This window comes from Electrophorus electricus, chromosome 10 (genome assembly GCF_013358815.1).
Source record: "Electrophorus electricus isolate fEleEle1 chromosome 10, fEleEle1.pri, whole genome shotgun sequence".
NCBI lineage: Eukaryota > Metazoa > Chordata > Actinopteri > Gymnotiformes > Gymnotidae > Electrophorus > Electrophorus electricus.
Window position 1 is genome coordinate 24,298,889 of NC_049544.1, and position 25,667 is coordinate 24,324,555.

Genomic DNA, 25,667 nt, shown 5'->3' on the forward strand with positions numbered 1-25,667 from the left:
ACAGCAGGAGAGTTCAACGGCCACAGCCAACACGCTCACGTCACTGAGCAGAGCCTCCAGCTCTTTAAAACAGGCCGGGCGCCGTACACACAAGCCAGCATCCATTACCAGAACAACATTTCCACGCATTTAACATTCATGAATGGCCATGGTATTGACTTCATTCAAAGCCAATATTTGCAGGAATCTGGATGAAAAATGAACTGAAAAGAGCAAAGGCACAGCTCTGTCAAAAGTAAGGGCGGCTCGGTGTTTAGTGTGAAACATCACCTTTGTGTTACTGCAAGGAACAGGGGACGGACGGCCTGAAGTTATTACTCAGCAAGTTTTTTTATACATCACTCAGACGTTTCCTGCATGTATTGCATACAGCGCACCTACACTTGGACTAAATTTAATTATATTAAATAACTTTATTTAAAGTTATTCAAGCAGTGTGAAATATTCATATTACAAGTTTAACAGGTGGAATGTTCTGGAACTATTACAGGAACAGCATGCAAATACCTTGCTTGGAACACCTCCAGTTTGAGGACTTCCTACTTATCTGGGCTACAAAAAGATTTGGCAGCCATGCCCACATTTTGGGACTGGTGTGCATCAGGTAAATACATAATTAAATTCAATAAAAAATGTTTTTAAAAAATGTTTTAAAATCAATCTTCTTGGTACCAAATAAACTGCATCACCAGTAAGGTTGTTTATCAACATCTGTACTTGTAAGGATACGGACCGAATTAAGTTGGTACTACCGAGTATGCATTCACGTCAAATCAATCAGTGCCACATTTCAGTTGAAGGGTAACGGGTGGACATCTAAGAGACGTTATGAATGAGTGAATGGTCATTAAATGTACCAGTGATCTTTTAAGACACACCCACAGTCCTGCCAGCAGCAAGCCTTAAGGGATCTCGACTGATCTCAAGTGTGGTTACATTCTTTAAAATTTGACGCACACAGCGCTTTCTGCAATACTTGTAACGGGAGAGGCAAAAAACTGGCCACGGCAACACTTCCAACCTGAGAAAACACCTGGTCAAACATAATGCACCTATAAGCTGTAGCGTGTGTACGTTATAACTCCCCCACAACTACTGCAGCCAAGGTTAGTAGCACACATGAACCATCCATGGACGACGAACATTTAATTAAATTATTTTTTATTAATTTAATGATACATTGGATGCATTGCTGGAAAAAATTTTTTTTTACTGTGTTGATGTTAATTCATTATTTTTACTAGCTAGCCTCAGTCTAAATTCCTTACAAGCATAGCTATAGCTACAGTAAACACACAGAAACATGAGATTTTATTTTGAAGCATGTCCGAAGTTTTAGTACAAAACTAAAAGTATTGTTTAACAGTATGCACATACTGTGATGGTGATCACCACCACAATGGCTGACAGTGACCAAGGAAGTTCCACCATTATGTCAATAACACTTCCGTACAACTTCACTAGTATAAGGTTTCACTTTGTAAGGTGTAATATATTTTTGAATGAATATAATTACTATTATTGTTATCAGTTCATGAGTCATGCCATTTTAATTTTTCATTTAAAAACATTATTGAACTACCATTGCACCTTTTGGGAAGGATAATCACGCATACTTCCTCAGACACACAACAGCGTGCTCATGTTAGGCCGTGGTGATGGCTTTTAAACGGGGAAGGTGGTGCAGAAGTTTGATTTTGTTTAGACCATTTTATACACCAATAGTTGTAGTTGAGTCGTTTGGACCTTTTATTTTTAAACAACTGAAATTACATTTTTGTTATTATGGAGAGTACTGAAAGTACAGAAAGTACTGTTGGGTACTGGTACCATATTTCAAGCAGTGGTACAAATGTGAACAGAGCCCAACCATACTGACTGGAATGTTTCTTAATTCAGATTACTCTGAGCCTCCCCATGCTGGGCTTACGAAACCTACTTGGAGATTTGATCTGCTTTTTAAATTTATTCTTGCTTTGGTTAAAGGGCAAGTTCACTTTCACGTCATTATGCCTGGCATTCGGAACACTTTCATAAATCCATCCACTTTCCTTACGCCTGACTACCTGCCTCAAAACAGAGGTGGGAGGGGGTTTGCTGCTTTGAGTTGGTGAACCAGACATGATTCGTCGCCACTCATTAAAAGAGTTACGAGGACCTTCATTCCTTCCCCTTCAGCGGTATCGACTTTGGACGAGAGGAAAAGAAGGAGAAAGGGTGGGTGGGGGGAGTGGTTTGCGAGGCCTCTGGCGTGCTCACGGCACCTTCATTTCCATGCCGCGCTGGAAACAAACCTCCATCCCTGCAGCCACTGCAGAGAGGTTCCCTAATACAGAACAGCATGCACGATTGAGGTCAATGGGGAGAGGAAGAGGTCTGAGGCCAAGTGGAGCGCAAACATCACTGTGGCCTGCAACAATCTCTAAAATGATCCCAGCCACCCCCACCCCCTACTTAGGAAAGGAAAACCCTCTTTCCTTTGACCGCTCTTCTTTCGAAAATCCCACGGGTCGAAGCGGACAGGCTCCAGAGTGTAATTAATAGCCAGGAAATTAATCTCCTCAAGCAGCTTTTGTAAGTACAAAAAAGAAGAGAAGAAACACACACACATGACGGAGAACAGTCATTACTGCGTAATGTAAGGTGGGAGGAAGAGTACAGAGGTGCAGGGCAGATTAAGGCTGGGGAGTCAGGTCTGGAGGTCTCCCAATGACCCCCCCCAATTAATAAATGTGGAGTGATGATGATAAAGCTGCATGTTGATCAGGAAATAACCAAGCTCAGGCCCTCAGCGCATGTGTGCTCACTCTCACACACACACACACACACACACACACACACACACACACACACACACACACACACACACACACACACACACACACACACACACACACACACACACGCACGCGCAAGCAATTGAGCCCTGTCCTTCAGGCAACCCAGCAACGGGAGCAGGGGCGCGTCCAGCACCGCCCGTGGCCGTGCGGAGCAGTGATGCTCGAAGGTTGACAATCTGTTCCTGGGTGGCACAGTGGCCAGGGCCCTTCCGGTTATGGCCAGCCAAGAAACATGGACTTGAACTGCCCTAGAACAAAGTGCTGCCCAAGAAAACCAGTCACAGAAAAATAAGAAAAGCAAAAAAGTAAAAGCAGCAGGGTTTTAAGCGACCGTCAGGTGTCGAGTCACAGCTGGGACAGAAGCAACTCTGGCACTCGCGCACACAGCATATGGGGGAACACGGGAAGCAGCAGAGATGGTAAAAGCTTTCAGAACACATTAGTCACCCACCACCCAAATCCCCCCACCGACAACTCGGACTGGACCTAGAAACGGGCAGGGCGGTGGTGGGGGTCAGAGGCTATATATATATATATTCAGGCCTTAAGCAAAGAGGATGTCAATGTTGTATAAAGATGAATTCATTAAACGGTGTTGGAGGGGGCAGAGAGACAGAGATGGAGAGAGAGAGCGCTCAGATCTCACCACTCTCCTGAGTCTGCAGTCACAGTACACACAAACCCTGACGGAAAGAGGCAAGCGGAGGACTGTATTCCCCCAGCAAGCCCCTGTGACACTTTTGACAGTTTGGCGGTGCTAAAAATGAACCGCTTCTGCTCACCAGTCTCTGGCGGCAGCGCAGCGTCGTCCATGCTGTCCATGCTGTCCTCATCGTCAGCCTGGGCTCTGCCTCGGCTCCGAGACCTAGAAAGAACACACGCACACACACAGAGAGAGAGAGAGAGAGAGAGAGAGAGAGAGAGAGCTGTTATGCTTTTGTGGTTTAGCACCCAACCCAGCAAGGTCTTGCTGTTCTTAACGCTCGCTCAGACTACCCTAACTACCAGGGCTGACCTCGACCCAGACGTCACACCAGCGACTTCTGCTAAAATGCAACCACACTTAGAGAATGAAACACTCACGCACATGGGCATGTTTTGCCTAGTGGTCTATACATCAACCACTAAACACCCACTGCTTAACTGTACCGTGCAACGTTTCTGCATGCTGTATGTCTCTGGCACATCTTTTGTTTCGTCATTTACATGTGCAGGTGAGTGTGGGTTCATTGTGCATGCACTTTACATTCTAATGTGTGCTGCTTTACTAAGTACGCTCCCACCCCCAGAACAAAATAGTCCGTCCGGCCGTCCTCATTTTTAAATGCAGGCTTTTTATTAAGGCAAATGCAAATGCAAAAAAAAAAACAAAAAAAAAACAAACCAGTTTGTCAGCACATTCTTGTACTATATATATATATATATATACACACTTTTAATTGCACTGTTAAATCGTAGAACTATATACACCATCCGAGCTTTGGCGCCTGACATCCCCTCCACTCATATTTTTTCTTGGCTGCACAACCCCCCCTTTCATAGGACACAGGGCACTGGTGATGTCACACGGGACACTCTCTCTACCCTTCACCACTCCCATCCCAAGAAAAGAAAAAAGAGAACTGAAAACAAGGGAGGGAAGAGAAATGCACACACACACGACGACATTAGACAAATTGGATAAGACAGGACAGACTTTCAAAAACACTTGACAACAAGTAATAACATCACCCGCCTCGTATGTGATATGCGTGGATGTTAAAGTCCATGTACATTTTTCACCTTCTATTTAAAAAGAGCAGAAAGAGTAATTAGTTCTGAATGCAACGTAAAAATTGAGACCAGGTTTCCTCTAATGATTCTGGACTATTTTTGAGGTTTGCTGTGAGTGAGTTGGAGTGATCTGTAGGCGATGATTTAAGCGCCTCCACTCATACAGCCACACTCCAGTTTACGATGGCCGAGTGCAACGGGAAAGAGCACCATTGTTTGGGAAAACCTTACATTCAATTTTTCCTTTGACTCATTCACTTTTTTGTTTATTTAAAAATATCCTTTACTGTGTCAGCAATTGTTAATAATATTTCTAAGTGATGTGTGATTTCTTTGTTACAAGAAATGTGTCAATTTTAGTACTTCTATTTGCTTCACAGCACCTCGCATTCTTGGAAAACACATCAAAACTAGAAAAAAAACTAATAAAGTACCAGGGTATGTTAACAATTGCCTGAATGCCTGGAGCAAGTAAAGCACGTTGTTGGGATAGCAGCACCAAACATCACCTGCCCGGGCCAGTTCATGTTGGGACCGGGGTGGGGGAAGCCAACAATGCACTTGAACATTAAACCCCTCCTCATCAAAAAAAAAAAAAAAAAAAAAAGTCTTATCCATTCTCGCATGCAGTCAAAAACTAACAAACCAATGATGTTATCTGTTGACAATATCAGGGTGAGGTGAAGCGTGAATACGAAACAAAGCAAGACAAAAGCTTCTTTCCCCGTGGGTCAATTTTGACCCCTGTGTACCCAAGATGTTCTGCAAAGGCAAGGCAAGATAAAAGTGGCTCTTTTTTTTGTTATTGGAATTACACATTTTAGAAATCGCCTGAGAAATGTGTATAGCAGTGGGAAAACCTGACAGCACCTGGACCACTGGGCACGTGCCTACAACTGAAGCACACGGGCCCAGGTGATCAAGTCAGTCCCAACAGCACCACAGGGTTAAAAGAAAAACTTTTGGTTATGAAACCATTTATTTACAACAAAAAGTAAAATAAGTGAAAGTACATCATGAGAATATGCACTCATTTTAAGAATAAAATATATTAGCTTTTATATAATATAATGACTGTGTTTTTAATTTATATTTGAATAACACACTGAAATACAAATGATTTGTTCAGGACAGCAGACATTTGGCTTGGAACAGTGAATTTCCGGTCACCTGCCTGACCAGGCAAAAAAAGTATACAACAATACTGCAGAATAACTGAAATCTGACATGTTAGCACATGTTAGTTAGTACATGTTTTAACCGTCAGTCACAGCTGAACCAAGTCCTTTCCAGTCATGTTCTATACCCCACCCCTCCCAAAGGTATTCAGGACAGCCTACTATCCATCCATCTATTTATTCATCCATCCATCCTTCCATGCGCTTTCAACCCAGAACAGTCAGTGTGTGGTGCATGACTAACTAGGTCTTTTGAAAAAAAAATTTTTTTCTCCTTCAAGAGTGATTTCAAAAGTGTATAACACTGTTCATTTGACTTTACCCTGATTTAAAAAAATTTAAAAAAAAGTCCCAGCTGTTACTCTCAGCCTGCAAATTAGGGATTCAGTCAAGATTTTCTTACATGTCAGAAAAGCACATACTGATTTGATCTCACTATCAAAGAATGTTGGTTTCTTCTCAGACACCACACCAGACCATTTTAATTGATCACGTCACATTCGCCAAGATCTGAGAAGTCAAATAAATAAATAAATAAATAAATAAATTATATATATATATATATATATATATATATATATATATATATATATATATATATATATATATATATATATATATATATATAAATAAATAAAAATAAAAAGACGTAAAATGAGGTTGGAGTTTTGATTTTTGCAATTTCCCTATACAAGCCTTTATGTGGCATTCTGAGAGTCTGAGTTGGTGGAAATGGGGGTTTCCTTTTAAATTTCAAATTCAAATTGTTTGGAATAAAAGAAACAGACAGGTAATGCTTATCCCGGCATTCACACGGTTCTTCATTAGGTACGCCTATCTAGATGAACTTTGAACTAATCTATACAGACTGTAGTCTCTTTGTCGACAGCACTCAACACTGTTCAGGTGTTGATCACGGGTCCACTGCTAACTGGAGCTTATTTGATTGACAGACCTTTTTAAAAAAACAAAACACACAGCAGTGGTGTTTATATGTTCATGCTTCTGCTGGGTAGAGAACGATCCAACAGTGTTGGTATGGTCAGAAACTCACCACACGAACTAACAAATAGTGAGCACAAGTTACTCTGACTGTACTCTTGTGAAGGGTTTCTAATAAATTACTGAAGTGGGTGAACGTATATTCCCATAATTAAGCAGCTAGACTTCATAACGTGCTTAGCTGCTCCGAGCTTCCTTTCAGCACTGCTGACCTCCCCCCCTCCCCCCACCAGCCTCGCATTAACCAACTCTGTCGGTGCTGGTGTCGCAGGCGAGCTCCAGCAGCCAATGGAGGCGCGCGGTGGCCTGCGGCGAGTGCTCAGCTGCTCGTCGCCATGGTTACAAAATCTAGTCTCTTACAACAGACGCCAGGGTTGCTAGTGCAGCAGAAGCACGTTTGAAGAGGAAAACGAAGCGGGGCGGCTGAGAGTGAAGGCCAAAAACCGATACCAGCGCACAGCAAACCACGTCTGGAGCGCGTTCTCCGTGCAGTTCGAGACGCTCTGCAAGCTCAGCCTACCTCCCCTGAGCTGCTCAACGTGTCCTGCTGAGATCAGGAGCCTTGCAAAACTGAGTTGATTCATTTTGCTTTCCCAACAGGCTTGTACATACTGCAGATGTTATTCTCCATTAAAATGGTCTCTGTCCTCCCCGCGTGTTTACGTATCGGAGCTGAGAACCTCCGGCGCTGCAGCCAATGCATGCAGGCAGAGACAGCTCTGTGGTCAAGGTACTCGACTAGTAAATTAGAAGGTTGTCAGTTCAAGTCCCACCACTGCCACCAAAGTTGCCACCGGCGGGCCCCGGGATAAGACCCTTAAGCCTCAATTGCTCACGTTGTACTCGGTCATAATTGCAAATCGCTTTGCATGAAAGCGTCACCTAAATGCTGTAAATGTAAATACATCCAGAGTAACAAAACCGAGCTGACGCCACACACCATAAGCTGTGCGATCAAAGGGCAAATTCATTCACACTTCTCAGCACATTCACAGACCTCTACATGCTGCACCCATGACACACTCAAACAGTCAGCATAAAATTGCCCACTCTACCGCTCACTTGCAGCCACCGTCAGCAAGCTCATCCCCGATGAAACTGTGGCTTCCGCAGCGAAAACGTCACGCCAGGCAGCCTTACGTGAGATAATGACATTTTTAAAAAGGTAATTATGGGTTTTACGGGTAAAGATGTTCACAGTTCATTGGAAGTAAACCATTGCATTTGGAAGCAAATTTTTGTCTCGCAGGCATCTAAACTCAGACTGGGTTCAGTGGTGATGGGGGTTTCAGGCTGTGTAAAGTGCACATAATTCCTGCCGTTGTACTTTTTCATTATGCAAGTCATTTCCTCCACTGTTTGCAACCGTCAATAAAAACATAAATACATGATGCATCTCTGACCTTCTTGACTCACTAGGCAGAGGCAGAACATGTCTGTATGAAGTCACAGGGGAGACAGACGCCAGCGTTCACGTCTTTAGACGCAAGGCCTGTCGTAACTTTCTGTAACTACTCCATCGTCAGGCCTATCTGTTCTGTTGACGCAGCCTCCAGGAATTCATCCGATACAAACATCCACATGCCACCGGTGGTTGGTGCACAGCCCACCACAGCAGAACTCCTCATTTGCTTCATATCACAGCAGTGATCATTTCATTATATACTGGCACAACGCTAGAACACTTCTAAGGACAGACGAGCATTCAAACAGCGCAAAGTAAATACTAATCTTGCAGATCTGGGCTTCTCTCAAACGAGCACTCTGAGCCTCTTGAAGTATTTCCACAGTCAGGTTAATGGCTACTGTATACAACAATGGAGCTTTTTTTCCCCACTTCAAAAAAGCTGTCCGAGATTAAGCATACTCATTATGATGTCGACGGCAGCAACCACCCAAAGACCTAGATGCTGGATCAAATATGTAACAAAAGTTATATCGATTTCATTTTAAAATCACCAGCCATCCCACGAAACTGATGAAAAACACTGGATTAATGGCCCCTATGTGGCCATTCTGTCCCTGCACAATGCATCGTGGGTAAATTGCGAGGCATCAGATGTCCCGTATAAGGTTTCTGGAAGGAGACGGGTCCTACCTCCACTGCCTGCAAGCCCAGTGCTCAATGCTATGATCAATGACCTACATCGCTGAAAGTGCAGGCTATTGTGTTGGGGGCGGACATGTGTTTAATTCAGGTCAACACCCCTCCCCACCATACATGCTACATTTAAGGTCGTTCAGAGAGGCTTGGAAGTCTCTGTGTAACACCAGCGTTCAAAGAGACAGCCAATGAAATCAACCAAAAACAAAGAAGGAGGCAGCAGTCTGCAGGTAGGATCATACAGAACTAGATTTTTCACTAATAATTGTAAAAAGCAACAGAAATATCAACTTAATCATTTTTGTAATACTTTATGTATTACATCTGATAAAATACAGATTCACGTGACATACAGAATGTCCACACTCATTGGGAACTTTATTAAAAACACCTGCACAGCACTTAGGTCAGCGTGTATCATTTAAAATGTGCTCTATAAAAAACATCACTTACTCACTTAACTCTACAACTGCTCATTCATGTAATTATCCATTAAACCAAACACATGGTAGCTATGTAAGAAACTCATGTGACATGGGTCAGGAACATTCAGTTAATGCTGACAAACATGGAGGGGTGATGGGAGCTTGGGCGTGATCCAAGTGACTTTGACCATGTCATGTTGTTTGTGCCACAGGGCTGGTTCAAGTGCATCAGGATCTTCTGGTCTCACGCAATCTTCATCAAACAGCATCTGAGTTTTTTTTGATACCAAATAGTGCAAAGCACCAGCTCAATAAACCACTCTACAGCTGCTGTTAACAGAGGAGGACCTCTGAATGTGCATGTCGAACCCTGAAACAGACTGGCTACATGAGTGGAAGGGTTCAGGTTCTGAGGTTGAAGACTGAAAATGCCTGCAGTAATTGTTCTAGATCTGTGCTACCACATGCAGCTAGTCAGAACCCAACCTGCAGTTGGTGAGGTAATGGTGTAGGGAATGTTTTCTTGGCACAGATCTGGGTCCCCCAATACCAGGCAAGCACTGTGAGAATACTACAGCCTACGTAAATATTGTTGCATACTGTGTGCATCCTTTTATTCCCACAATTTCTCCAATGGCTATTCCCAATGTGATAATGTTGCACATGACCGTCATCTCAAGCTGGTTCTACAATCATGGCAATAAATACAGTGCACTTCACCGTCCTTCCCAGTCACCAGATATGAATCAAATAGACCCCACTTTGGATGTGGTCCTGGTCCTGGGACTCAGAGTTGCAGTCGAGTCCTCGGACAACTCAAAAGACAACTCTCAATGAAAGTCAAGCAGCGCAATGCTGTGGAACTTTATTTAAAATAAAAGTTGGCCATTTAGCATACCTCATTTAGATGAATGCCATTGTTGACTGAAATCTAGCTAGCCACACTACAAGCTATACGGCAACTGCATCTTAACCATGCTGACACTTCCTTCATGGATTGCATCATCCCTTCCACTTAATTACAATTAAATCAAAACGCTGTTGCCAAAGCTGACTGTTCTCAAAACCAGTTTGGTTGCGGTTGCAGCCAGTAACCTCATACTTAGAAGCTTCTTAACTAAAAAGATGGGGAAAAGCAGCAATGCTACTAACTTCTACTGGAAAATGGAGCCAAACCAGTAGCACAGTTTTAACAGTGGCAGAATTAAAAAGGATTCAGAACTTTCATCTTGCCAATTCCTACATTCTCCATCATGTAGCGGTTGAAGCTTTCGAACCGAGGCCACACTTTTCACCGGCACCACTCTGCATTTGGAGCTCACTACAGCACAAAGCTGCAAAAATGCTCCACACGTACAGGAACCCAAACACAGCCACAGGTCCAACGGCACTGGTGTCCCCATGGACACAAACTCCAGTCCTCCAGATGACAATACACGATAAATCAGCATGAGAGTAAACGAACTGAAGAGAAAATGAGGACATTTAGACAGCTTTAAAAAGGATTCTTGGTACAGTGTGTGTGTTATGAAGTTTCAGCTGACATCTTTGAAACAGAGACTGTTGCTCAAATGGTCTGCATTTGTGGATGTGTGTGTGTGTGCAAAATATATATGTGTGTGTGTGTGTGTGTGTGTGTACGTGTATACACGCGCGCACGCACACGCCTAATTCCATAGGTAAACGAGTATCAGGACATCAAGTCCCTAGGCTTTGTATCAGAATTATTCAAAAACGTTAAAAAAAAAAGTTCAATCAAGAGATTTTTCAAATGAATCTTATTTCATTGTAGTCATTCTACTACACTGAAAATGATGAGATTATCCAATTCAGACATGCCACTGTCTATAAGGATTTATGGGACAAACCATACATTCACAAAAAAACCCACAAACAAAAATGACCAAAACCCCTGAGAGTTTGAGAACAAGAAACAAGACAGGCGGGGAGCCAGAGACCTATGGCCCGCTCACAGTTTAAATACCCCTCTTTCACAAGCAGGGTCCTCCTCCAACAATTGATTTTGCATGTAGCCTATCAAAGGGCATCAAGAAAAACACATTATGGGATTTGGAGTAATGAGTAACCCAGAGGAAAATAAAACAGCCATGGAGTGCTGTGCAGGGGACAGAAGGCGAGGACAGTACAGAAGACACGTTCCACACGGGTCCACCGCAATCTACTGGCCAAATGTGACGACTAACAGGAAACGGGTTTGATGGTGAGGACTCAAATGTTTCTCACGGTGAAAGACACAGGGTGGGAAATAAGTGTGAAGACACTACCACATGCTCAAGCCACTACACACCAGTCATATCTGTGCATCACGTCTGTGTTTTGAATTAACCAGTTCCGTCAAGCTACAGTACCACACTGACATGGTGAAAAGATTTGTTTCAGCGAGGGCAAAGCAAAAAAAAAAAAAAAAAAAAAAAAAAGACAAACCCCCCAAAAGTGAGTCCTTCCCTTAGCAACTTATCCCTACGATCAACATCATACGGAGCGAGAGTTTGAGAGAGCAAGAATGAGAGAGTTCGAGAGACGGTGGTGGAGAGGGAGGGGGAGGGTGGAAAAAAGAGAGAAAAAAAAAAGAAAAGAGAAAGCGCTTACAGCGCAAGTAGTTCCAGCTGGAAGGGAGGAGCATAAAACCCGGGCTGGAGCGAGTGGCTACGAGGAGACACACCCCCTTCACGACAGCCCAGCCGCCTTCCATCACGCACTTTAACTAGTTCCTCACCTCCACCTCTCGCTCTGTCGGAGTCGCAACAGACTCTCGCCTCATCCAAGCAGCGTCTCGGGTGCCGCTTTGGTTTTGACACATGACCGACGTTTATTACCAGGGTTTGTCACCAACATTTAATAGCAGTCTATTAATAAAGCTGGGAAATGGTAAGGAATTGCCTTGTCATTTCATAACATTTTCTCTCTTGTGACGAGACACACACACACACACACACAGAGGGTGTGTCATTACAATCATGATGAACTGTTTGCCAATGTGTGTCATAATTAATCTACTTGTATCATACATCACATTTTCCTTATTTACATCTTATTAAAATGTTTTGGTTGTTTTCCCCAGAACAATCTACAGTAAACACTTCAACCTGCCACATTTTCAACAGCCACAGTGCAACCTGAATAAACAGTCCAGAGCAACTGCCCGCTGTAAATTGTTCAATTCTCTCAGGAAAGAATGCCCAATATCGCAGAGGTTCACGGTGCACCAACACACACTAGGACACATTTTGCCCTGGAGAAGTTCCCTGCAGCCCTGATCCAACATATCCGTCGCACTCATCATGGTGATCTGGAATACCTTAACGTTAGCCAGGTGCACTGGAACTTAACTATGTAGGCTGGTAGATCTCCAGGAGCAGGGTTGGGTAACAGGGGTAGAGCGAACCTGACAATAACGGTCACGTCCCTGCTGGAGTCCTCTTAGGGTCATCTATGGGTTTATTCTTCTTTCAAATCCAGTTCAATTATTTGAGGTGAAAGCACTATTAGAATTGCAAACAAACCCAACAACAGAATTACTAAAACTGTTACAGCACAATAAGGGAGGGGCTGAGAGTGGGCGTCATTCCCAGCCGATGCAGTAAGAATCTACCAGCTTGTGTATGCATATCTGCCTTTCAGATTATGTGCATATCTTTCTGGCCGTGTGTGTGTGTGTGTGTGTGTGTGTGTGTTTAAATGAGAACCCCTCTGCTCACTATACTGTGGCAGGCACCATAGTCTGTGACAGAACTGCAGTCTATAAACAACAACAGTGACTATTTCCACCTATACAAGAAATCAGCACTTTTTATACTTAGTCCATGCACTGCATATTGTGCAGCCAAACAGCACAGGCAGCTTGCCAATATAGGGGAGGGTATAAAATTTCAACTCAACAGCAGAGATATCGCACCTCTACTGCAGTCTCTTCTTTTCATGATTTTGGCTTGTTTATATGACCTGGATTTGCTCACTGGGTTTGTCAGAGTGAGACTTGTCAGTCACAGTCAAGAAAGTTCACGTGTCTGTCCTACCACTGGGAAAGAATAGAAGATTAAAACCCATTACATATAGTTCACATTATTACCTGTTGACATTGCCTCCGTTGGACAGACTGCCAGTCAGTCGAGAGAGGCATCACAGCACACAGACGCTCCACATACAGGACGGCTCTCTTATGATACAGAGCAAATTAAAAATCCTTGCAGACAAATGTATCTAGACAGAATACTCCTTCAGTCTGAAAAACTGAAGATCTAAAAATGCAATAACTGATGGGGTTTAATGAAACTTTTAATTTGTTAAGCTTCCTGTGGCTGTTTTAGTGCAAGATCTTTAAATTCTGCCATTTTGGCATTCAAATACCACCTCCCCTACCATTTAAATACCACCTCCTCTTGCATTCAAATACCACCTCCCCTTGCATTCAAATACCACCTCCTCTTGCATTCAAATACCACCCCTTCCCATCCAAACACCACCCCCTCCATTCTTAGCCGCTACTGGCACCAGTATGTTTACAATGTTGTTACTCTCACTATGTGAACTTTGCACTTGATCATTGTTTGGTCAGTAATTTATTTATTTGTTTATTGATCTTTCAGCTTTTTCCTTGACTGTGTGTGGCCAGCTTGGCCTTTCGTATTCTGGTGTACCACTCATGCCGTCAGTCCCTTTGGTCAGATGTCTGTGCATAATGTCTACTGTGGCCTTATAGCAAAACTGCACTGCAAACTGCTTGTTTATCATTATGTTTGCATGTTTCAGTGGGTAATTTAGTTTTGTCTTTGTACCGCATTTTAATCCTTCCAACACATAAGCCTAAAGAGTTTGGAATTTTAGATGAACAGTCTTGGTTGAGAATTGGGGCCATCTCTCCTGGTTCCTGGGATGTGTATAGGCGAAGGAAAGTTGAGGCCTAAAATACTGCAAAACAAGACTGCGATGGTGCAACAACGCAGTTTCATACAAAACTTTAGAAAGACATGTCCCTCTCAGATAAACAGTCCAGACACCACTTCATAAAAAACAAACAGCATTTCATTGCGAAAGGTTTCAGACGAAATACTCACAAAAACAGGGACTGGGGCCAATGGTAGAGCAGACAGGGACTCATCTCTTTATCTACACAAGTCTATCTCACATCCCCAAGAACAGCAGCCAAAAGAGGAGATAAAACCATTTACATTTCACATTTAGCTGACGCTTTTATCCAAAAAGAGCTACAATTCTGACCAAACAACTTGAGCAATTGAGGGTTGAGGGTCTTGCTCAGGGGCCCAACAATAGCAACCTGGCAGTGGTGGGACTTGAACCAGCAACCTTCTGATACTAGGTACTAGTCAAGTACCTTCACCACTGAGACACCACTGCCCTTTAACCACACTGCTGTCTCAACACAAATGTACTCTGGTGTGCGCACGCACACACTCGCACTCAGTGGACACCATCTCTCCTGGGAGGGGGATTCATAACAAATAAATTACATACACAGGGGAACTCTCCAGAGACACAGATACGCATCCAGTCCAAAATAAGACAGGAGGACTATATATAGTTGTTGTTTTCTGTTTGTTTTGCTTTTTTTGTTGTTTATGTCACTGAAATATTGGCCTTTGCATTACTGAGGCAGAAAAGCATTTCAGCTTGCAAATGAGTTTTTTTATATTATATATCTCAATTTTGTGTTCTTGTAATCAAAAGGTAGGGGGGTGCGCTCTGATGAAGCACAACACTCAAGTGAGCAAAACAAATTAAAACCATTTTAGTCTCAACAATGAAAGTCATCGAGGTTTCACTGATGCCCGTTTAATAAAATCGCAAGGCTGGTTGAAATAGCAATCTGTACCAATATGACCTTAATATACACGTTTGTTATTGTGCAGACCTAGCATGGAAAACCATAACCAGGTCGCCGACTAGCTCGGGGGAGGTGGGACATCGGTGAGAGGTACACTTCATGATCTCCACCTCATAGCGACGGAACACTTCTAAGAAATGATACGTGAAGATCAGCTCCTGTGTGCAGTCAACCACTCGCAAAAGGCAAAAAAGAGAGAGAGTGTGTCTACACTGACAAAAACATCAGGCTAAACCGTCGCTTCCTTCACAGCTGGCAAAAACTGACCAAAATAAGGTGAATTCCTGCAGCTCAAACTGTGAGCTGAATCTTGTGTGTTCAAGCACGCCCACTCATGTTTCCCCAGCAGCACTGTGGACTGCACGTGATTGGACCAAACCCTCCGGCTGTAAGCAGTCCCACACTCTTCGATACCATCAGGCTGGACCTGTAGTATCAGGTGCACCTCTAATCTACCCTACATCAGCCCTGATTATTTGAAGGCCGTCACTTGATCTCAAAGAGAAGGCATCGTAGTCCCAGTGCAAGAATAAACTCATTTTTTAAAAAAAGCCACACATTTCTCACCTTTAAACGAACACTTTTTTTTTTTTTTTTACAGCATTTCTGCTGGATGGTTGGTTTGACTGGTTGCTTGTAGTTCTAGTTCCTTTTGCTGTTTAAACATCTTAACATGTGCCTTTTCAGACATGAATAATAAACCTAAGAGCTGACAGAAACTGAAGACATAATCCAGTCTGAGACATTTCCCAGCCAAAACGAGCTTGGCAAAAAGAAAACGGCCTCCATTTGCGAGTGGCGTCTCCTCTCGCACCTCACAAAGCTTTTCTTTTGTGGCAACGCACCTTAGCATGCTCAAGTCTCTAAGGCCAATGCTAGAAACGTTCCCTGCTCCGTACAGCACGCCAACTCTTACAACACACACCCACACCAGGTTAGCTGAGGCTATCAGTCCTCCCTACCATACAGCTGCCTCTCCCCTTGCAATTCACAAGATAGTCTTCATTGACAAGTACCTACAGCCTTTTGCATGCTAGAAGGGAAATTTTTTATATATAACAAATTATATATATAATCATCTCAGAGAGAGATAGAGATTTATATATATATATATATATATATATATATATATATATATATATATATATATATATATATATATATATATATATATAAAAAATCTCCCTCATATATATATCATTTAAAATAATTTTAAAAAAAATTAACACACTTCTAGCATTAAAACTCTTAGCTGGAAGTATATCTATAGGCAATTATGAGATACTTTCTCCTGAGAGGTCCAGAACTACTGTTGTTCTCTAGACCTCATGCAGTAAAGCGTTCTGCCTGAAAGACTTCACTTTTACTTATAGAAGTCTTCACCACTGCCCACTCTCAACAGATCTCTGCTCTCTCTCAACACATCACTCCTAGTTACGAAGCAAGCTGGGTAATCAATTAACAAATGAATTGCAATCAAATTTATTTTAGTCAGATGGGGGGGGGGGGGGGGGGGGATTTGAGGTCACAGCCCACGACATCTGCACTGCAGTGCCTCTCTGAACTCTCTGGGCAAAACTGCATGCGGTGTAGTAAGAAACACTGCATGCACACGGCGGCACACTGCACATATAACAGCTTTCTCAAACGCCCCTTCTTCACATTGTGAAATTGTAGATGCCCCACTGGTCACATGTACCAGGCATCCACCACAGTGCATCATCCATACATCCCAACGGATAGTCTAGCCTAGGTCACACCGACGACGAAACCACGGCACGAGTTACCCACTGCGACAAAACCTCAGTCACACAAACAGTTCCTAGCTCCTGAGACTCGTGTCCGGAGCAGCAGGTAAAATCTGAGCGCCACGTACTTCCGTTTGGTCTTGAGCGCAGGCGTGACGGAGACAGCATCCTTGCGAGGACGGCCTCGGGGGCGTCGGTCTGTGGAGGAGGGGCTCCCTGAGGGCGTGGCCCCGTCACTGCTCAGGGGAGGAGATGGGTCGTGGTCAGAGGGATCCACACACTTATCCTCTGATGACATTCTGTGGGGAGAGAGAGAGACAGAACAGCTAAGAACAGGACAAAAGGATAGCGAGAGAACGTGCTGGATTGGAAGCGAGATCAGAGCACTGAATAGCAAGGCATACAAACAAAAATCTAAAAGGAGGAACACCTAACAGGTAACTGATGTGGAGCAGAAACGCAAGCAAAGCCTACTTGGGGCCGTGGGGTGGGGTGGGGTGGGGTGGGGTGGGGTGGGGGGGCAAATCAGGGCTGTGGATGAGAGCGAGAGAGCACAGCTGTGTGTGGAGTGCAGCGGAGAGAGCTCTCTTCTCCTTGTGGCGCCTCGGCTCTCCACGGAGCCCCGTTTAAATTAATTTAGAGATTTTATTCAGCACAGTCATGGTGTAGCAGGGGTCTGCGAGGGGTGGGGTGGTGTGGGCTGGAAGGAAGAAAAGCCCCAGCATCCCGCAGTGAACCTCATGCTGTGCAGTTTATTATTATTATTATTAATTTGAATGTTGATTTACCCAAAGAGCTCTCTATGGTTTCAAATGCACCAATACGGCTAGCAGCCATACTATGGTCTGCCCAGGCTGACCACAACAGCTGATGCCCTGTATGCATCTCTCCCTCTCACCTTCTCGTAAATCCAGGATATGACAGAAGCCCATTACTCATATGCATGAGTGAATTCTGCCAAGGCGTTTTTCAGATAGACGAGTCTACTGAACAGACCAAGGCAGTCGTTTGATCGAACACAATGCGGCACACTTCTCAAACCTAACGAAGAATATATGAGATTTCAATTGAGCAGAACTATTTGCTCCTCATCTCATGAGGAAGAGACATGGGGAGCTTGCTTACACTCCAGATCCTCTCCATTTCTCGCTCGCCCTCTCACTCACACGTATCCATGTGGTCTGGGGACAGCCACACCCTCCGTACTGTAGCTGTTTGCAAGATCCGAGTCCAATCAGAAAGCAGAAGGCTCGGTCTGAAATCGTTTGTCCTGGTCCTTCCTGCAGTCCTTATCTGAGCCAGTGCAGTGTCTCAATAAAAGACCACAGCACAGGACACATGCAGCCTAGCCTCCCCTCAGAGGCACTTCAGTATTCCACAGGCTTAGAGGAAGCAGGACGGTTAATCTGGGTAAGAATGGGGCAAATGACAGAAGGGAGCATTCAGGCCCGTTCTGAATGGGGTTGTGTTCTGGATGCCACAGCCCTTTCCTTTGAAACCGTGTTGTAAACATAGAACTGGACTTGTCTCAATAGTAAATATTGATCAATTTCATTAAAGCAAGTATTTCAATGTGGTAAACTAAAATAATTACATTTTCAAATCCCATTCTAATTGGTAGCTGAAAAATAAATTCATCTTTATATATTAGAGTTACACTCTTCAATATGTTAGTTGATATGAAACCATATTTAGGTGTTCATGAGGCATTAGATTTAGGGGTGGATGACATAACACTATACAATAATGGTAAACTATTGTGTCAATTTTGACACTACAGCACTCTCAATAAGTCGAGTCCCGAGGTGGAACTTCCTACGGTCACAATAAAACTAAAAGGAAGCTACAAAAACAAACACTGTTACTTCATGCATTAAACAATTAGCACCAACTTAATGACACCCCCCCACTACTATAAGTCACATTACAAATCCCACCTGCTACACATTCAGGTAAATGAGAACATGAACACCTGTGCCGAGCCAAGCTAAACGCAGGGCAGACCACAGAAGTCACGCCCACCGTCTATACTAGGTGGTAGTGTCCCCGCTGCCCTGGCCAGTGTGCGTTTTCTGCATCTCAGCTGGGTAAACATGGTGAGCCAACAAATAAAGGGGACCAGTCCACCCATTACCACCTGCAGCTCGTTACGACACATCTCCCCATACACAGCAATGATCCAATTTCACAACAGCAGCATCCTCAGTAATGTCTCACCCCACCTCTTCCTTTTCATTTGACACATCAAATGTTGCTGCAAGGACATGGTTGCTGTGGACAGAGAAAAGCCGCTTAGATCAGGAAGTGCCCAAATTTCTCATTTCAGGGGACCAACAAGTAGGGGGAAAAAATACAATAATGTGTGGTTGGCTGAGAATGCAATCTGTTAATTCAGAGTTTGCACCCATAATGAATGCTAGGCCTATGTAACAAATCATGATTTTAAATGATACCTTATGAATTTCTGTAAGATGCACAATACTGAAAATCTCATGACATTTCAGTCAAACCCCTGATTTCTAGCAGATGAAATCAAACATTCTCTTGCAAGCCCCACCTTAGGCAGCCCTGCTTTAGCTTATTTAAAAAATGGTTCTTTAAAAACACAAACATATTTGTGATAAAAAGTGTTAAACACAAATAAGGGACATTTTGGCAGTGATGGTCTGTCGCACCATGGAACGCCTTTAAATTTAAGCATCTCAAAAATCCAATCAGGAATGGCCAATATTCTTATAGATGTCGTATGTAAAACTTTGCCAATAAATTACATTAAATCATAAAATAAGCAACCCTAGAAAAAGCAGACGTCTGGAACTGTGTGAAATATTAATTTTAGTTACTATTTATTAGTGGTTTTAAAAAATGGTTAAGAGGCATCATTCGTGATGCAAATGGAAAGTACTACTAAGCGAACACTTTCAGAGAGATAGAGCAGTATAGCTGCAGAGAGAGAGAGAGAAAATAGAAAGAGACTTGTAGAAGCAGAAGAAGAAACAGCAGCACTGCAGAGAGCCAGAGTGCTGCTATCTGGCACTGAAGATCAGTACTGAAGCCTGAATATTTCTGTAGTGAATTTCAGTCAATCATATTCATGTTCTTTGTGTAATTTTAAAATATTTAAATGCATGTCTAATCCAGAAAGTCTGAAAAGGCATAGTCTCATGGAACTAGATTCATGACAAGACTCATGACATCTAGAGAGTCTTAAAATATTGATATTGTGTTGGTAAAATGAGAACAGTTCAAATGGTTGGTTGAGGAACATGGTTCAATTTAGTTTTGCTTGAGGTGTGTTCAAAGCACAAAACACAACGAAATGACTAACCAGCGTGTTTCAATCGCTCATATGGTTTCTGCCATCAGCCCTACTTTAAGCTCCGCCTTCACGGGCGCTGGATTGGTCTGGACATTTTAGACTCAGCGGGTTGACAATCAAACAGGGCTCTGCTCCCCACCAACGTCAAGGAGTTTCTCTGGACATATATATCCTCACTATAAGACCATACCTGACTCTGAGAAACTAGGGGCTCCCAACAGTGATCCAACCTGCTCCGATTCCCTCAGTTCACAGTAAATATCCAGGTGTGTGTTACCCCGTCACCATGTCTGCCTCCTTATTCACTTTGAGAAACGTTCGTCTACAAGATGAACGCCAGAACTTACCACTACCACGCAAAAATACATTTCCAAATCTAACGCTCCAAGCGTTGACTTGAGAAGAAAAAATAAATTCTTAAAATGGAGGACACACTGCAATGCAGCAAGCAGAGGACAGACCAGAAACCCGTACCATCCAAGGACACCATGCACAGAGATGTTCATCGCTGCGGTAACAAAGGACAAGTGAATGACTAGTTCATGTTATCAGCAGCTGAAGGAAACCTCTCCACAGACCATTTGCTCAGTTGAAAAGAAAGACGGAGTAACAAGTATCCCAGTTATGCATCTCTGCAATCACTTGTGAAACGTGAAACCTGTACACACCATACACAGTCTCATTTAATCCTGTACATTACAACAAATGAGGCCTCTCTCAAGTGAACACTGGCCCAGGTGAAACCCTACGGACATGCAAGAGGCAGAATGGGGCTTTGGAGACCAATCCAGGGCTCCTGTACTACTGTGCACTCCAAATTCACATAATCAGTGACGGTTATTTAGAAGTAACAGTCAGCTAAAAAGGTCGTGACCTGGGGGGGGGTGCTAAAAAATAAAATAATCTATTTGGTTCATGCACAGCAGGTTTAAGGCAAGTATGAAGTGCCCACAGTGTTAAGTGACTTAACATTCTTCACCTGTGTGCATGCTGTCCCCTCTGCGTCCAAATTAAAATGTGGATTTGTTGATCAAAACCAGTCAACGATTTGAACCGAGTGCAATAGAAAACTGCATTAGACAAATGAAGGGGTGGCTGAAGCAATTTGGTGCTCCAGCAGTGAGATTACAGGAGAAAAACATAACGGAAATACGTTTGCAGATTTTTTTGGGACGTCTTATGAATTGTACCGATCACATTCAATAAACCCTTTTTTTACTTGCATCGTTGTGTTTGCTTGCCTGTCATTTTGAGTGATTTGTCATGTCATGTTCCATTTCCCAATTCTGCATCTGTGCAGATATTTTCCATCAGGTCCCTGACCGAAAGTGCCCAAGCTTCTAGAACAACCACCATTCTGTCTCTCATCTCTCCTCCAGGAACAGCTGATCTGATGCCTTACGTTCAGTACACCAGGCAATTTCTCTGTGAAGATTGAAAGGATTTTTAATTATACTTCATTTAATGTTGCTCATATAAATGATAATATTTTACAAATTGCAACACAACCAAACAGGGAAATCTCTCCAATCTCAACCTGAGGCACAGGAGAGTTTCTGATGCTTCACAAACAAAAATGAAACATTTTATTGTACAGTGGGGAACACAAAGACTAAACATATGTTGTACATCTTATGCCAGTTCCTAGAAAACCAACAGATATCGATGAGCTTAAACGCAACCAATACGTCCACCATGACTACAGTTCCAAGCACAAGGATGGCACGTTAGCCAAGCAGACGTTCCCAAACTAAGGCATGCTGGCTTGCCAACATGCGCCATCGTTTAAGAAACCACTTTTCTTTCGTAAACAGAAATGACTTGACTTTGTACAAGGCACACAGACTGAAAATAAGCTATTCTCTTTTATACAGCAGTTTACACTGGACAATCACAGAGGATGCCTCCCAGTTAATAACTACACTCCACCACTCCTCAGTTCCTAGCTCCCTTCATTCACCTCCTGTGAGACCACACTCTGATAAGACCAGTGTGTATTCAGAATGAGCGAGTACGAGGCAATTCCTCTCCACACAGTGAGTTAGGCTCTACATAACTGCCAGAAGTAGTAAGACTACAGTGAGAAATCAAGTTAAATAACCAATCAGTGAATCCAAATAACATGGACGCTCCTTGTCAAACGTGCTCGGTTCCTTTATTAGCATTTAAAATGTTATGACCCCTACCCAAGTCTTCACAACTGCACATGTCTACATGACCAAATCAGGACATAAGTGCGTTACAAGTAAGGTTCAGTATTTATGAACCAAATCCTTTTTTATGAGTATATGCTGCCAAAGAAACTACACTCGATAACTTACCATAACAGCAAGACTCCTTGCAAAGTTATTGTTTAGACAAAGAGTAAACACATTTCAAAGGGCTTAAAACACATTAAAATGTTATTTAATTGAGCTGTATCTTTCAGTAACATGCTCACATCAACTGTATCAAGTGCAATAATATATGCTCTCCAATCAGTATATGGTGGAACATTACAGTTAAACTGTGCATCAAAAAAAGGGTAGGAATTAATATCAACCTTCATAAGTTAACATGCAACAGGTCTATTTATATTTATTGAGGACACTCAACTGAACATTTATTAAAATGTGCTCATAGTGCTGTACTTCTTGATGTTATAACTGAAATTGTAACGTTGCCAGTGAAAGTACATCCAACAGGACACACTGCATAGTGTCTCAAGACAGTAGGACACCGATCTTAAATCAGCCCAAAACAGAAGTAATGTGTCAATTCAGTGTCATGTCAACTTAAACCTCTCATGTTAGAATACCAGGCCCACTGTGCCAAATCTAGAACTACTTTGCAGCGTTAAGTGCACACCTTGTTTTCAGTGGAGAACACGCACATGCAACTCTGCTACTGAGTGTCCTCAATTACCACAGGAAGAGGTTTGTTTACCTCTGCCCATTCAACCTCTGATTGTGCCCAAAAATCAAATCAGGAACCCATTTTAACACCAGGTGCAAATACACTTGTCAACCATTTTGATCCTCCTCTGCTATACCCAATGTGTAGCGCCCTCTCTCTGTGTTCTCCCAGGGTCTAATCCTATATTTCCTATATTTTTCTGTTACTGGCTAGCCAGCAAATGCCAATCAACAGAGGCGCCATGCCTCATGTTCAACGCCATGTTAAAAGCTAGAGTCTACACACTAGACTCTTAGACTTTATATATTTGTGTGGGATGTGTTTGTGATCACCTAAATATAGTCACAGCCCTGGCAATGTCATCTGAGGCTTTCAGAGGTCAGATTCAGTCTACATATTGTTAGTTTTTCAGCAATAGTCCAAATTCATTTATTTTATTTGTGATTCTCATACATAAATTCATACACAAAATGAACACAGAATGCAGGAATCAAAGTCTGTGAAACTGAAATTTGCCTATATCTGTGGGGTTGCCTGTGTAAGTAAACTATTTTTGCTAAGCTGCACAAGCATTTTATATATATATATATATATATATATATATATATATATATATATATATATATATATATATTATACACACATTTCAGAGATAAAAACCTAATTTGAACAAAAGTTAATTTACCAGGGCATTGTTAATTTTGCCCTGCTAAAATTCTGCTCAAAGATTATGAAGCGTCTTGTTACAGACATCTAATTTATATAACTACTGGTGTTCAGGGTTGAACTCACATTTTCATAAACAATGTTGTCAAAGTCGCTTAGCCTCTGACGTAAACATCTCGCCGTTTCACCATACATGCTCACGCCTTTCACAAAAACGCCACAGGTGATCCAGTGACAGCTCCAAGCATGTGCACTACCATCACATGTGATCCTGGCAGCTAATACCTACAGGTAAATCTTACCTACAGTAAGGTACAGGCACCATCATTCATTAGCCCCTAGTTTTTCCAAACACTACATATGTTTTGATTTATTTTTGAACAAGTTCATTGCACTTAGCAGAGATCTATGGATTAGGAGTACAGACAGGTCTCGTTTTAACAACCCAACCAACATATAGCATGCTGCCGACTTTAAACTGGAAAGTTAAACTGGCCAGGGCTCCTTGACCTTTCTGGTAACGGACTGAGGGATTACCTGGACATATCTGACAGTCCTTCTCACACTCAACTCGCTTGCATGCAAACATTCAGGAGTTTGGCTTGAAGTTTCTCTCACCAATACACTCTAGTTTACCAACACTCTCAAATCTGACATTACACAATGCAGATATAACAAATAACGAGCTAGTTTTAGCCGGGACTGTGGAGAGTGTCGTTCATTTTATCTTCATTAAACCGGTCTATATACTGGCTTTTTATCTGGCTAGCCAGACTCCAGCCTCCTGTAAAACTCGAGTCGTAGGGCCTTCCAGTTTTAAAACTGAGAAGGCTCTCGTGTTTACTGGCGAGCTTTACTCGTTAAGACTTCGACGGAATCATCAAAAGTCCTCAGAAACAAACGTTATAAACTTCAAAATAACTCCCCAACACCACCGTGAAAGAAAACGCTCGAAATAAGTGTGCCTGTGGGTTAGCTTAGCCAGGCTAGCTAGGTTAGCTTAGCTGGCTAGCTGGTTAGCCAAGGTAGCTAACCTAGTTAACCCTAACCGTCGCAGCTCGCTGGCGAGGGCACTTTAGCCAGAAAATAAACAACTTTTTTTTCGGTGTAACTGTAGTCCCACGTCTACGACCATCCACGAAGCCCCCTCGGCGGCTCCTGGGCTCAGCTATAATGGCTCTGCGTTCTTAAAACTCTAACAAGTTTGTCTCCACTTCCTCCACCAGCTGCCATACGACAAACCTACTTTCGTTTAGTGTGGGGGTGGGGGTACGCTAATAAAAATAAGCAATAAAAACGGAGGCTATCGCACGACTTTGTGAATACTCTCATAAAACACTATATATATATATATATATATATATATATATATATATATATATATATATATATATATATATATAGCACTAATCTCGTTAGTCTTGTTGGGCTACTAACGTTACTACCACTTTCCGTGTGTGCGCTGTTGAATAACGCAATAGCACATTTGCTTACATTCAGCATAATAGTCTTCCGTTTCTCATATAAATACTCAATAATGTTTATTCCCAATTCCTCGGGGAAAACTGTCAGAAACGCGCTTCAAACAGTCGGACAAATGCTTACGGAATTGATGCGATTCTTCTTTTTCCCTTTCCAGCTTCCAAGCCAACTTAATTCAGCGCGTAATCCGAGAGCAAACTTTTCCGAAAGCGCTCATGTGGACCGGGTGCTTGGCAGGATATCTCGGAGTGAAACATTCCTCGTTTCGGGTGCGAGAAAAATAGTTTTTTCCTCCAAAAATCAGAATTGTAAAGTTGCAGCGTTTACTCCATCATGGTGGCCATGTTTAAGAGGGGCCGCAGCACCGCCTGT

At 42.7% G+C, this 25,667-nt stretch overlaps 1 protein-coding gene across 12 annotated transcripts in view; it reads right to left on the bottom strand.

The window, feature by feature from the left end:
- kmt2ca (lysine (K)-specific methyltransferase 2Ca) overlaps positions 1-25,667 on the bottom strand; it is a 112,097-nt gene that overhangs the window by 86,331 nt on the left and 99 nt on the right. For all 12 annotated transcript variants that reach the window (XM_035530697.1, XM_035530693.1, XM_035530700.1 and 9 more), the window contains exons 1-3: positions 25,419-25,667; positions 17,062-17,232; positions 3,623-3,705 (exon numbers count right to left, since the gene is read on the bottom strand). The exon at positions 25,419-25,667 is cut by the window's right edge and continues 99 nt beyond it. In XM_035530697.1, the coding sequence (XP_035386590.1) occupies positions 3,623-3,705; positions 17,062-17,231 (253 nt within the window). In that variant the 5' untranslated portion in view covers position 17,232; positions 25,419-25,667. The remainder of the gene's footprint in view (positions 1-3,622; positions 3,706-17,061; positions 17,233-25,418) is intronic.